This window comes from Corvus kubaryi, unplaced genomic scaffold (genome assembly GCF_017639235.1).
Source record: "Corvus kubaryi isolate FWS band 111438036 unplaced genomic scaffold, C.kubaryi_AGA036_p1.0 136, whole genome shotgun sequence".
Classification (NCBI taxonomy): Eukaryota; Metazoa; Chordata; class Aves; order Passeriformes; family Corvidae; genus Corvus; species Corvus kubaryi.
In genome coordinates, this window is record NW_024580670.1 from 1,965,309 (window position 1) to 1,979,977 (window position 14,669).

General features: G+C 47.9%; 2 protein-coding genes across 4 annotated transcripts in view; one reads left to right on the forward strand and one right to left on the reverse strand.

The window, feature by feature from the left end:
* The window catches only part of IL5RA (interleukin 5 receptor subunit alpha), a 17,539-nt gene extending 14,116 nt beyond the window's left edge, over window positions 1-3,423 (forward strand). Inside the window, exons 10-11 of the mRNA XM_042013640.1 lie at window positions 66-147; window positions 1,993-3,423. Of these exons, the coding sequence (XP_041869574.1) occupies window positions 66-147; window positions 1,993-2,085 (175 nt within the window). The 3' untranslated portion in view covers window positions 2,086-3,423. The remainder of the gene's footprint in view (window positions 1-65; window positions 148-1,992) is intronic.
* A 1,798-nt stretch (window positions 3,424-5,221) lies between these two features.
* The window catches only part of CNTN4 (contactin 4), a 271,916-nt gene continuing 262,468 nt past the window's right edge, over window positions 5,222-14,669 (reverse strand). For all 3 annotated transcript variants that reach the window (XM_042013627.1, XM_042013608.1, XM_042013617.1), the window contains 9 exons: window positions 14,341-14,499; window positions 13,460-13,609; window positions 12,978-13,048; window positions 11,239-11,473; window positions 10,634-10,749; window positions 10,062-10,248; window positions 9,452-9,564; window positions 7,994-8,162; window positions 5,222-7,025 (listed from right to left, as the gene is read on the reverse strand). In XM_042013627.1, coding sequence (XP_041869561.1) covers window positions 6,925-7,025; window positions 7,994-8,162; window positions 9,452-9,564; window positions 10,062-10,248; window positions 10,634-10,749; window positions 11,239-11,473; window positions 12,978-13,048; window positions 13,460-13,609; window positions 14,341-14,499 — 1,301 coding nt within the window. In that variant the 3' untranslated portion in view covers window positions 5,222-6,924. The remainder of the gene's footprint in view (window positions 7,026-7,993; window positions 8,163-9,451; window positions 9,565-10,061; window positions 10,249-10,633; window positions 10,750-11,238; window positions 11,474-12,977; window positions 13,049-13,459; window positions 13,610-14,340; window positions 14,500-14,669) is intronic.

Genomic DNA, 14,669 nt, shown 5'->3' on the forward strand with positions numbered 1-14,669 from the left:
GCGGCTCTCTCACATCCCTCAGGGACAGCGGCTCCCTCACATCCCTCCACTGCTGTTTCTTACAGAAACCACGTATGGAGCAAACTGTTCCCACCCATCCCAACGCCCAGCAACAAATTCCGAGATCCCTTCCCAGTTGACTACGAGGTAAAATAATATTTTAGTTACTTTTTTCTTTCTTTCTTTTTTTTTTTTTTTTTGAAACTAGAAGGAATGCTTGTATTTCTGTGCTGCTTTTTTCCCTGTAAGGCTGGGAGCAAATAGGATCATAGAGTCATTAAATCTGGGAAAGACCTCCAAGACCATTATATCATAGTATCATATCATATCTATCGTCTCCTTTGACTGGATAACGCCATGCCCACTAAACCCATGGAATTCAGCAATTCCTGAGGCTGTTTCTGCCATCCTCACTGCCGTGGTGGATTCTCACCTCGCTGTGTGGCTGCTTCCTTTGCCCAGGACAGGTCCCAGTCGGCTGCAGCTCTGGATGTGGCTTCGTTTGCAGATGTGGTGTCTGGGGAAGGGTTAAAAATGAACAAGAGCATTAACTGCTATTGTTGAGTGCTCTGTTCATATACACTGAATTTCAGCCACACCTGTGGCTCTGCCTTTTGCAGGGAAATGCAGTTTCTCCACAGCCAGGCAGAGAGCTCTGCCTTGGCCGCGACTGGAGGGTGACTCCTGGAGAGCTGATTTTGTTCAGCCTAACAATTCAAAAATGTTTTGCTCCTGCTGTTAAGCTGGATTTAAGCCTTTCTACGTTTGCTGTCACTTCTGATAAATACATTTACCTTACAGACGAGATAAACCCTCATTGTCTGCTCAGGGGAAGGGCTGCTCAGCAACTTGATTTTCATTTGTCCCCTTGGAACAGGGGTTTGGTTTTTTGCATATTGTTCTTACTCCATGGTCTGGTCGAGCAAACAGGCTTAAAAGATTATCATATAATGTTTGTTTTTAATTAAATGGTGTAAAATACCATGACTTGGGACATCACAACTAAGAATATGAGAAATAGCAAATATTAACGCTGCAGCTAGAAAATGTGAGCTTGCAAAGGCAGGCTGACACCCTCAGAAGCAGCTCTGCCTTGTTTGCAGTTGTCTCTTTACCTGAAGTGAGCTGGGCATGGTAGGTGACACCAGCTTCAGGTTTCTGCTGGCACCACAGCCACAAGGTTGGTGGCACTGGCAAGGAGAGGTGAGGACATGACCCAGGTCCCTGCTGAGATCACCAGGGAGAGGGAAGCTGTTTGCTGGGGACATTCAGTTCCTAAATTTGGTGTAAACAGGAGGTGAGGTGACGAAAAGCCCTGCACGGTGCTGGCCCGTGGGAACCTGCTCATCCCTGCTCTGTCACCTGCCACCCTGCAGGGCTTCCCAGCAGCTCAGCTGCTCCTTTCTTCTGCAGCTCACCAGCCCTGCACACTGGTTTGTGCAGCTCTGTCAGTATGTAGCCCCAGAAATGGGGTTTGCTGCCACGTATTCAGAAAAATTCCCGTGCTCATACCATGTTCCCTCACTGAAAGGGCTGCCAGGCCTTGGAAAAGGCTCCCCAGGGAAGTGGTGGAGTCACCCACCCTGGAAGTGTTGAAGAATCAAGTGGATGTGGCCCTTTGTGATGGGATTTAGTGGGTGTGGTGGGGTCTGATTGAGGGTTGGACTTGGTGATCTTGGAGGTCTTTTCCAGAGTTCTGTGATTCTGTGCCCTCCATCTCCTCCTGGTGCTCTTTGTCCTTGGCTACAGAGGGGTGGCAAATGGGAGATTTGGGGGTGCAGGGCTCAGGGGACAGAGGATGAGCAGCTCTGTGAGAGCTTCAGCAGGAGGGTGAAAATCTCCTGTTGAACCCAATGCTTCTGAGCTCCTAAACCATGAAACATTTTGGGTTAATCCCTTCTAAATGCACCAGTTTGAACTCTTAACTCTCCCCCAGCCCAAGCCACCCTCCCAGCTCCCAGCTCCCAGCTCCAAGGGGTGTTTGCTTTGCAGAGAGCACGGACCTGCACCAGCTCCACGGAGACTGAGGTGGGCAGCCTGGCTGAAGACCTCTACTGCAGCGTCCTCGATGACTCCGTGTTCTGAGATGCTTCATGTCCCCACAATGTAACCCACCAATGCTGGAGAGGGCTCTGTGTCACCTCTCCTGTGTCCCTGTTCCCACTGGGGAGGAGAACTTGATTCCATGAGTGCTTTGAGATGTTACCAAACAAAAAGTGCCAGCTCAAGCAGGATTTAAGTACATGGCACAAGGGCTGTGTAGAAAAAAAAAGCTTGGAAAAGAGCTAATGGATTCTTTTTTTCTGGGTGGCAGCTTAATCTTTTGGATATGTGTTTTACCTTACTCTGACAACTGGAGATGTGAACTGGGTTTGGCATGGTCCTGTGGATGCAGCAAGGTGGTCCTGGGAGTGACCAAGGGGGGTCAAACACTGGGAAAAGAAGAAAAAAAGTTGTGAAGCACCCAATGCTGTCACCCCCCAGTGCTGTCACCCTCAGCTCTGTCATCCCCAGTGCTGCACAGCAAGGCCATCATGAGAGCAGGGACACTCACCTGGCCTTTGCTGATTACACTTTGTAAAGACACTGTGAATTTCCACCTGAAAAGCATCCATGGAAATGCAATTCCTGGGTCAAGGCAGGTGTGACTGTGCAGCCAGACCACCCTGTGTGGGGACTGTGCAGGGCCAGTGTCCTCTGCAATGCTCAAAGGCACTTAAAGCTTGCTTTGTAAGTGAACAGCACCAATTTGGGATGAAGGGAAACACCTGGGATCAGCTCAGCTGGTCAGACCATGGTGCTGATCACACTGAGGCTGTGGTTTGGTCTCTGTAGTGACCATTGGACTCGATCCTTGTGGGTCCTGTCCAACTCAGAATATTCTGTGATTCTGTGATCTGTCTCAGGACTTTATAAACCCCCAAAACTTCTGGATTTTTTAGGCTATTTAAGACAAAAGTCAGCTTGCTCATGCACCTGATGCGCAATTAGAGCCTGACTGCTCCTGTGAGCAAAGCTAACCCTGTGTCTGCTCCTGCTGAACCCTCAGGTACCACAGTTCAGTAGGAAACAGAGCTTCACCTGTGTCCTCACCCTCCTGAGTGTGGGAATCCTGTTGGGATGGGTGGGATCTCCGGCCCAGGGGGCTGCTCCCCAGGAACCTTGGCACTGGGCAGGCATGGGACACTCACAGGTGGCTCCTTTCCCATCCAAGGCTCCTTTGCTGGCTCTGACATGGCTGGCAGCATCTACAAGAGGTCAACAAGGGATTGTTTGTGCTTCCTGGCACGGGAGATTAAAGCTTAAGTGGGGGAAGAAAGAAAAAAGAAGAGAAAAATGGCACAAACAGATAAACTTCCTCAAATGCACCAAGAAAACAAACCAGCCTGGGAACAGAGAGTTTGCAAATGGGAAGTCAATAAGGAAATGTGCCAAGGACTTCCTGCTGCTCTTAAGACTCTGAGCTGAACGAGCTGGGCTCCTCCTGGGTGTGAACTCCAGTAGTTCTGAAAATCCAAGCCCAGTATTGCAGCCTGTTTTCGTTTGCTCTCTGTTGTTCCATCTTAAATGACCTGGGTTTGAGACCCAGTTTCTAATTTATTTCCCTGTGTTCTGTGATGCACTGAGGGAGTTCTCAAATAAACCTCAGGCTTTGCCCTCCCTGGCTGTGGCCCTTGAAGTTCTGGTCTTGCAGAATTCCTTCTAATTCCAAGAAACCTGCTGTCCATGGAGCTGGGTTAAACATGTTAACAAAGAATAAAAATAAAGATTTGATCCAGCCAATAAGTCCTTTGGAAGGTGCCTAAAGAAATGGAGTTCCCAGGTACCACAGACTAAAAATAATTATAATAAATGGGCCAGTTCTCATCTGGATGAAGTAGTACTGCTCCATCAAAATTAATGTAGCTCATTAATAAAACGTTTGTGCATCCAATGTCTCTCCTGCACATGCTTTTAATGAATTTGAGGGGCCCAACTTTACCAATCTAAAATCAGAATTTCATTAGTGAAATCCTAAAAATGAGACTAGAGAGAATTCACTTATTGGAATGTACTTTATGTCATGCCTTCAAGTGGCTTAATAATTAAGATTTCTACATATAATTCCATTGCCATTAATGGCAAGCTATTGCAGAGATGAATGCAATATATTTAAATATATTTTGCATGTCAGGTCCTTGGTATTTCCAGGATGAGTCCTCTTGGGGACAGGCAGGGCTGGACAGCTTGGAGAGCCAGCAGCCACACTGATACACATGCTGCTAAATAAAACCAACCTGGTGTAAAGCAGGAGTAGCTGCGTTTCCCCAGTCAGGCTGCAGGGCCAGCCCACTCACCTTCAGTGGCAGAGGTGTGGGGGGATCTCCCCTGTGCTGGAGAACCAAGGGTGCAGGATGAGGACAATTCCTGGCCATGCTGCCTCCTCACGGTCATGGTCCCTGGAGCAAAGGCTTCGTTCCAGGCGGCACGAGGGAAAAGGGAATTTGTCCAGGATCCCAGGCCACACGGGGGGCTGTGTGAAGTTTTGGCACCACCACCCCAAATCTCCATCCCCATTCCCACAGCAGAGAAATATTCATTCCTAATTTTTTTCCCTTCAAACCCAGCTCCCAACCCCGTGCATTCATCCTTCCCAGCTCTTCCCTGCTGCCTCCAGGAGAGCAGCCCCAGGAGCTGCTCCTCGCCCGCCTCTGGAAATGGCAATTTCACGTTTCTTTTTGCACGTGGAATTGTGCTACTGCGCCGGTTTATTTTTATGCTTCCCTGATTGCAAAGAGCTGCATTGCTCCTCTGAAATGCAGAGAGGACCATCCAGCTCCTGCCCCTGAAAGGATTAGTGGCTTTGGTGGATGTAGTGGTTTCAAGCAGTGCTCCCACAATCCTCAGGAATGCCCAGGATAAGCAGAGGCAGTCTCTGGAGGGGCTTTGCTCCAGCCATGGGGTCAGAGATGCTCCAACAGCACCATCTCCATGAGCTTGGACAGCTCTCGGCTCTACAAAACACACCCAAAATTCACCTGCTCATGTTTTTTGGTCAGTTTTGGGAGCAGAATTAGACCCAAGATGTATAAATGGATTTTTTTTCCCCTGCCTCCACAAAGTTTTGACTTAAACCAACTCTTGGATCTTCACATCAGTGACAGTCTCAGCAGGCTCTGAGGTGAAATTTCTCACTGGGAAGAACAAAAAGTGGAGGAAAAAGGCTCCTGGAAGACAGGTATCTTTACAAATGACAGAATATTTATTACCAATACCTTTAAAAAAAGATTACATCTGCTAGATCACTGATAAATATCATTTACACCGGGGAGAAAACTACAGAAGCTTTTTTTTTTTCATTTCATTTTTCTTGGTTTTGTGAATTTTTTTTTTTTTTAGGTTTTTCTTATTTTATTTATTTTTTTTTTTACATAGAAGTAACCATATCAAACTAAGAAAGGAACACAGCTTGAAATACTGACAATATTTCTCTGGTCAACACCCCTGACTTTTACACAAGTGGAATCCTGATTATGAGTTACTGAATAAATATATTTAGAAGGTCTAAAAGTTAACTGTATTATTTTGTAAGCAAAAAGGACAAGTTACAGGCAAATTCAAGCTATCAGGAGGAAAAAAAAAGAAAAAATACCACTGCAGCACATTGAAAGTTGAAAATTGTGTAGAAAATTCCATTGCCTTTTCCAGCGTTATCCCATCCGAACTTACAAAATTCCCCGTAGTAACAAACAGTCCTTCTCTTGAGAAGAATTATTCCAGTGTGGATATTGTCATTTTCTGGTGTGACTCTCTTCTGCCTCCAGGCGTCTGGGAAGAGTTTCTAAGGAAAGGCAAAGTTCCAGCAGGGATCTCCAGGAGATCCCACTTTTCCATGGATAACTTGGAGCCGGGGCGGCACTGCTCCCGCTCCGGGCCAAATTCCCGAGCGTTGTCTGGAGAGTGGAGTTACCAAGGATGAGGAGTTGTGTCCCAAAGAACGAGCCCAGAGCAGCTTTATGTCTCAGTGTGGCTGTGTTCTGGTTTCCTCGGAATTAATCCCCAAAGGTGTGGAATTTCCTTGGAATTAGATCTCCAGAGGTGGGTTGAGCTGGGTTGAGCGAGCCTGCGGCGTTTGCTGCTCCGGTGGCCGTCCTGTAGTGTCACCACAGGCAGAGGTCACAGCTTTGCAGGATCTTCATTCCCACCCCATTTTGATGCTGATTATGATCAAGACAAAGCAATTTCACGCCAGCCCCTCGTCGCTGCACGATGCCGGAATATTGGCTACGTGTCCTGTAGTCCACAACCAACCAAAAACCACATGGTTTTCCAAGATTCTGCTGTTGTGAGTGTTTGGAGTTTGTCCTGCTCAGAGCTCTGGATGAAACGTGTGTTAGAAGCACTTGGTTCAACACAGGAGTCGCTGGAACTGCCAGTGAAATTCAGCCTGTTACAATCTGGGTCTGGATCAGTTCTGCCCTGTAAAACTGTACAGTCAGCTCCAGCCAACTTGCCAAGAACAACTTTGAACTCTCCATCATAAAGGAAAAAATCCCAAACAATATTTTTGTGATAATGTCGTCCGTAGCATTTTAGAGCAGAGGAAAAAAATTAATATCTACATCATATGTTAACTTTAAAAAATTCTATAAAACACTAAATATATAATAAAAAATATGCATATAAGGACATATGTAAACTGCTTTGGTAACATCATATTACAGATGTTTTCAGTGCATTGCAGAGTTTCCAAGGAAACTTCAGACAAAGCTATATTTGCTTTGAGGAAGTACTGTATAATGCCATTCCTAAAGAAGCATAAACATTTTTTTTCCAGTAGTAAGATGTACTCAAACCACAATATTACTTAGTACTGGGTGTCTCCAAAACAACTAGCTAAATGCTGCTTATATTATAAAGAAGAAGTCCTTGATGTCATTGTTGTCATAAACTGGAGCGGGCTGTGAGGGAGATCATGATTGTGCTGAGGGCTGACAGGGTGCAGGCGCTGGAGGTTGACGAGCCCGAGCCTCTGGCGTAGGCGTCTGAGAGAGGGAGAGGGGGAGAACGAGACAGAGGTGAGCAGAGAACCATCCCTGAACTCTTCCTTGACCCACCTCCCCCGCGGTTTAAATTCCACTCCTCAGATAACGCACAGCCCCCATGCACAGCCCCCTCCTCCTCTTCAGCACCCTCCTCTTTACAGTCACCTCTCCAACTGAATTTTTGGTTTCATTTCAATTCCCGTCCCTGTTGTGTTGGGGCTCCTTTCACACTTCTATTATTTCACACACTGCCTGCTTATCATTATTTGGTATTTTTTCACAATTGCACCATATTCCAGCTGTTCCTTGTGGCACCAGCCTGGCAGGACTCCCACCCCGGAGGAGCTGTGTATCTGCTCAGTGACCCACGGCCTGGAGCCAAATGGGAGCTGGCGTGTTCCAGCTCCTCTTCCCTCTCCTGTGCTGCTGATTAAATTCCTCTGCATGGCTTACACAGCCACGGTGGGGAGAACTCTGCTCTCACCCAGGCTTTTTTTACATCGCTGTAATTTTAATGCCATATTCCTGCATTGCAGAGGCTCCTGATTTAATGCAGCTTGTAAACTGGGACATTATTAATGGAAGATGGGACATGGAGATTTTGCAAAAGCCATGTTGTGTAATAAAATACTCTTTGTGTTTGTTCTTCTACACCACCTCATTTCCCTAAATAAATATTTATGCATCCAGCACACAATGGGATATGGCTGTATAGTAGCCTTATAAATTTAGAAGCCTCTGCATGCTGTATTTGATTATTGTGAATTGCAGTGAAACAATACATTCAATGCATATATGAACACGGAACTGAGAGGGGAAAGTGCCTGGAAACCTTAAATACAAATAGAATTACTTAGGATAGCATTTCTTATGGCTGAATCTTGAGTTTGGGATGACATCAGGGCCAGGGACTGGAATATCTGCTGGTGGGACCCTGTGGCACAGACCCCAGTCCCTCCCATCCTTACTTGATATCTTTGGGATTCGGATTTGCTCACTGCTGCTGCCGTCGCCGCCGTCGCTGAAGGGTTTGATCTCGATGATATAGTCTTCATCAAAGGGCAGGGACAGCTCCACTGAGGTTTTATTTGTCTCTATGACAGATGTGCTGCTCTGCCTGTTCCACCTGTACAGCACCTGCGGCCAAGGAGGAGAGAACAGGAGGCAGAAAGGGCAGAGCCACCTGCTGTCCTCAGAGTCGTCCACCTCAGGGTGTCCAGAGGTGCTGCTGCTCTGTTCCTGCCCCTGATGCTCAGGCATGGTCTGGTCACAGAGGGGACCCGTGGGATTTGCTGGGGACACCAGCACAGAGGTGGCAGTGCCTGGGGCAGGGGGGTGACACTGGCAGGAGGATCAGCAGCACTGAACACGGCACCGGTACCTGGTGGAGCCCCTCAGAGAAACCTTTACCTTAGTCAAGCTAAAATAAACCCCTGTATAAGTAAAAACTTACTTATAGAGGTCAGAAACTCCTTATTATGCTGCTTCTGGAAACTGAGTTGGGATATTTGATGCAGTGCCACCAATGGTTTCCCAGAATAAATGACTTTTGTGAATGACCTTCTGAGCTGTGGGAGTTGTACTAATTTATATCATAAATTGTGACATAAAATATAAGATTTCTAGGCAAAAAGAAGAAAAATAAGCAATGTTTTTCTATGATTCAGGAAATAAATCCATCTGGTTGTGCTACCCTAACAGTAAGTTAAAGGAGAATGTTTTAGAAACCCTCTAGATGCTTTTTCAGGGTGACGAGTCTCTCTCTCCCTCTTTCAACCAACTCCTTAATTTGCATTTCAAACATAAAATGTGTAGTAAAAAGCTGGTCCAGATTGCTGAGGTTCATCTGAGGTTTGGACTAAAAACCCTGAGAAATTACTTGTTTTTGATAAGCCCATACAGAGCACCAAAGACACTTCAAAGTTGGTGCAGGAACTGAGGGGAGCTGGCACAGGCTTGCCAAGCTGCTGGCATTCCAGACTGGGAACAGAACCTGGAGCATGGCCAGGTCCTGCACTGGCTCAGGCTCTGGTAGGAAATGTTTGCACAACTCAGCCCCCAGGGCAACATCTTTTTGGGTGAAATGGAACCCTTGTGGAAGGTGGTGGAGCTGAATTCTTCCCAAGGTTTCGCTCTAGTTAAATTATGTCCTATTAAAACCTCTTCTAATGAGGATTCTCTTTCTTTTCCTCTTGGCTTTGCTTTCTGAAGGAAATGGGAACTATTTAAAAAGCATTTTATTTATCTGCAATTAAGGAGCCAACTACAGCCTTTGGGAAGTTTCCATGGAAGGCAGGAGCGAAGTCCTGCAGGTGGAAGCTGCAGAAAAGAAATGTGCTTGTGCTACACAGGGCATGGCCTCTGGTTTTGGAGGAATGCCCCAGATTTGACCTGGAAAATCATGCAAGTACCATGGAAATACTCACTTTGTAGCCCCTCACTTCTGATTCGTTGTCCAAGGCTTTCACCTGGTCCCAGTTCAGGATGATCTTGGAGTTGGATGAATTCCACACAATGTTCCCGGGGGGCTGACTCGGTGCTACACCAAAACACACACAGCACCCCGTTACTGAGGGGAACCAATTCCCAGCTGGATCCCTGCCAGTGCCAGTGGGGCTTCTCCCAGCAGAGCTGAGCCTGCCTCAGCCCTGTCCCTCTGCAAAGCTAACGAGCTGCTCCACTGATCTGTGTCCTCAGGGTCACGGGAGGTGTGACACGACACGGGGCTTTAAATGAAAAAAGGATTCAGTCACTTGCTCAACATGCCTGAAACCAGAGGAAAAAAGCCCTCTTGAATGCTGAGATAAATATTTAATTTGCCTGCACAGCTGAGATTTCAGTTTTGCATGCTCTGCTTACTTAACACCAGGAAGAGCCTCACGAAAAAAGTAAAATAAAAAGCCTGAGCCTGGTAAATCTTCTGCACAAAAACCTGGCAAAGGCAAGTCTGACAGCTCCTTCAGACTCAAGAGAGCTCGGAAATGAGAGAGGGGAGCAGCAGCTGGGCCCTCGCAGGGCATCCCTGCCGACACTCACGTGGCTTTTTGGTGGTGACGTTGACGGCGGCGCTGGAGGGGCCGGTGCCGGCCGTGTTGTAGGCCCTGACTGCCAGGTGGTAGAGGGCATTGCCCCTCAGGTTGCTGACTTTTGTGGAGGTTTGGTTCCCAACCGTCCGGATCCTTTTGGCGTTTTCCTCCTTCTCGTCGTGCTGCCAACACCGGACCTGGGAGGCAGAGCAGGGCTGTGGTGGTGCCCAGCCCCGGGCTGGCAGCACCCCTTTGTCCCTGTCACTGACCCAGATCTGCTGCCAGGGACAGCTCCTGCTCCCTGCCACAATCCCTGTCCCTGCTGGGGACAAGCCCAGCTGCAGTGCTCCCTCCCCAAGCCTGGCCATGGCAGCACCTTCAGGGAGGGCTCCATTTCCAGCCAGATCCCACAAAGAAAGGTGGAATTTTTAACCATGTGAGAGAAATCTCTGTGCACTGAAGAGGCAAAGGGAAGCAAATCCACCTCAGGAACACACTCAAGGCAGTAGGAGCAGCACAAGGACATCTCTGTGTCCCCTCAAGGCTTGCTGCTGAAGGGATCCTGCATTCTGTCTCCCATACCTCATATCCCTGTATTCTTCCTTTGTGCTGGTTCTCCCACGGGGGAGCCCAAGAAACTTCAACGTCTGAGGCAGAAAGGCTTCTGGCCAAAACAGTGGTTGGGGCTCTCGTTGGCTCTGGGCAGTTAAAAACAGAAGTAAGGATTTTCAATTCTATGTTCAATTAGTCCCAATCGTCAGGGGATTCATTTTCTTCATTGCACAAGGAAGGAAACAAACAAATGTCCACATTTCAAACCGATGGCCTGTCAGGCCATGTCGGGCCTCTCCCTCAGAAATAATAAGATGTCATTACTAAACTCAACCCAGGATACCATGTACTGTAATTAGGACAAGTGGGAACATTTTCTAATCAGTGGACATTAATTCATGCTAAATCTCTGCGGAATTCTTTCCAGATTACATATTACTTTTCCATTAATATCAAAAGATTTCATTACGATTAATGTTATTTTAATGACTGTGAAAAGAATTAATCACGGTTCGCCATTTATTATAAATCAGAGCAAGGCTGAGGTATCAAAGGATGTGTCAAGGTGGAGACCAAACCCTTTCAAACCCTGCAGCACAGAGGAGGGAGAGGAGGTGGGGAGGGCTCATCTCTACCTTCCTCTGCTGAGTAGACGACGGTGACGGGGCTGAAGGACCCTTCCCCCTTGTTGTTGTAGACGCCCACTTTGACCTCGTAGGGCGAGAAGGGCGGCAGGCTCTCGTTGCGGAACACGTAGCGGGCGGCGTCCGGCGAGGCCACCACCGTCTGCATCCAGCTGACCGTGCCCAAGGGCCGGAAGGCCACCACGTAGCCAAAGCCACCCCCGTTCTGCAGCTCCTCGGGCACCGTCTGTGGGCAGGGACAAACAGCAGCTTCAGCACACACCGACCTCCCTGGCTGCACCCTGGAGATTCCTCTTGGTCCTCTTCGTTCATAGGTTGGACTTGATGATCTCAGAGGTCTTTTCCAACCTACTTAGTTCTGCGGTTCTGTGATTCTGTGAACACAGCACTGGAGATGGAGGTGCATGAGGTCCTACTTCACATCCAACCTGAATTCATCCCACCCTGCCTGCACCAGAGCCTTTCTGCTCCATGAAACAGGAAGCAGCACCTCCAGAAGACACTTCTTCTAAAGCTTATTTCCCTTCCCTCCCTGACTAGATGGGGCCTCCATTGGTGATATAATTTTAGGCTTTGTGAAGAGCCTGAGGTTTGCTGGGGTGAAGCAAGGACACGGTTCCTGCTTTCCCAACACACGTGCAGCTGCTCTCATGCCTTTGGGATCACATGTGAAGCCCCAAAGAACACACCCTGGACACACTGACACTTCCTACTCTCAGGCTTGCATCCCCCTAAAAAGCTGCATTAAACACAAAGGTTCCAGTATTAAAATAATCCATAATTATGGGCCACTGTCCCGCAGATGTCCATAGAGCTTCAGCACGGGTTACTGCTCGTGATTGCATCCTACTCTGTATTGTAGGGCTCAGAGCACATCGTCAAGAAAAGGCCTCTGGACATTTAAAAGAGTAAAACCACTCTTCTGTCAAAATACAAATTATATTTTGTGCAAATTACATCTCAAACCAATGGCTGATGTTCTGGCCATGTGTGTTTTTGAAACATATTGCAGTATCTTTAGGAGACACGGCGTAACTAATTAGTCCAACAGAGGAGGAAATTTAGCACATTGAGCTGTGTGGTGAGGACAAAAACCCATTTATAGGTTTTTAATAACCTTAAAAATATCTCTGGCGATTCATTCTGCCAGCTTGGTCAGAAATAGTGCTAAATGGAAGTGTTAGCATGTCTAGTGGAGTTCATTATTAGGAGAAATATGCCAGCTGCATCGCATCACAACATGGAAATACGAGCAGACAAATGACTAAAGTTCTAACCCCATCTGCCTTAAGGAATATTAAACATTTCTCATCTCTGCATCTCCTCTTGCTGGCTGCCATCAGCACCAATGAAAGCCAGCACGCCTCGTGCTGGCTTTTAACTGTTTGCTGCCTTCTATCCCAGAGAGGGTGAGGGAGGAAGCTGGGAGCCAGCCACTGCCATTCTCCACCAGGTCAGGATGTTCCAAGCATATTTTATCCCTCGGGTGGCTCCTGGCCATCCACAATTTGTTGTATGGATGCGCTGGGAGCTGAGCCGGTAGCAAATCCTGCTGCCCACGGTCCCTGCCCAGCACTTCCCTGCTGGCTGCCCTGCCCAGGGGCTGGGGCAGGGACATCCTTTAGCTCCACCTGAACAGCTGGGCTGTTTTTGTCACGCAACCTGGGCTGGTTTACTGCCAACCCTTTGAAATTCACAGAAGGTTCGCTGGGGGCTGGGTTGAGACTCACCTCCCAAGTAATGACCAGCTCTGACTTGCTGCCTCCACCTCCACTCACATTAGCTGGGGTCACCTCAGGGACTGCAAAAAAAGAGATGCAGAAGATGGATGTGACAGCTTTGAAACCCAAAACCCACAGGGAGACAGAACAGAGCTCTGCAGCAACAGGACACTGCTGGCCTTCCCTGCTGGTGCCAGGAACTGTTAAAATGACTAATTTGCCATGGCAAACAGCACATTAGAAGTATGTCAATAATAGTATATTAAAAGTATGCCAATTAACTTGTGTATTCAGTCTCTAATTGTTTAGTTTAAACATTTGTCCTCCATAAAAAAAGGCTTTTATTTATTTTCCTGTTTCATCTTCGGTTCCATTATGGGCTCCAACGGAACAGAGGAGCCAAGGGCCAGGGCTTTCCTACAGCTCAGGGATCTCTTGGCATTTATTCCACAAAGATTTCACCCTCAACTCCTCTGCCCAGCACTACTTACGAGCTTCTTCAGTTCTTCTCTTCTCCGAAGGCCTGCTGGGTTCCCCAATCCCGATCAGGTTGGCAGCCACTGCTCGGAATTCGTACTCCACCCAGGGGTTCAGCCCCACCACCGTGGCTGTGAACGTCCTGCCATCGATGATCTCTGGAACTGGGGATGCAAGGAAACCCACTGGGATATTAAAAACTGCTGGGAAACAGGCACAGGGAAATCTGATTTCCTTAAAGGTGAGGGCTTAACATAAATACAAATAAGGATTGATAAACTTTTTCTCATCTTTCTAAGATTTTAACAACTGCAAAAAAGTCAAAGAGGCAGCATTAAACCACAGCGCTTTTAGCCCAGAAATTCCTGCCATTAAAGAGCTGCTCCAAAATTGCCACAGTTTGGAAGCAGAGTGTAAAGATAACAGGTTTGGAGGGGCTTTATTTTTCTCTTCTTAAAACACATGGTTGTCTCTCTTTAATGGTTACTGGAACAAAATTAACCCCTGACGGAATGAGCAATTACATCATGGGATTTTTTCCTCTATCAGGGAAATAATTCTCCTTAAAGATAGGTGGGATGACACGGTCTGTCCCTGAGGGATGTCTTTATAGACCGCAATTACTGTTGTATATCTCCAGCACGGCAACAAGAGATAGGAATTCATTCTGTTTTCCCTTAAACATTCATGAGAAAAATGGGTGAGTAATGGCATTGACTGCACCCTAAATCTTTGGGTTGCCAAACCTGGAACTAGTTAATAAGAGCAGTGCTCTGCAGCCAGGGAAATTGCCTTTCACATCAGGGGCCAGAGCTGGTCCAAGCAGCGCTGTGTGGGTGCTGATGGATGAGTTTTCCATCCGTGGAGCTCCCCATGGGGCAGGTGAGGGCCTTACCTGTGCTCACTGCCTGCCACCCCACCGAGAAGGGGGTGCGTGCCTGCACGACGTACATGGTGATGGGGCTGTGGTTGTCTGCCCCTGGCCTCCAGGACAGCTGGGCCGTGGTGTCCGTCACCTCATCTATGGTCACAGCCTCGGGGGGACCCGGGGGACCTGTGGCATTGCACAAGAATTGGAGTGACTCAAGGAAGGAGCACTCTGGTCATCTTCCCCTCCTGGGGACAGAGGTAACGGGGTCCCTGCAGAGCAGCTGGGGCAGCTCCAGCTCTCCTTGCCTGGGTGGGACTGGGAGGCACTGTGGGGATGCACCAGCACCATGGTGG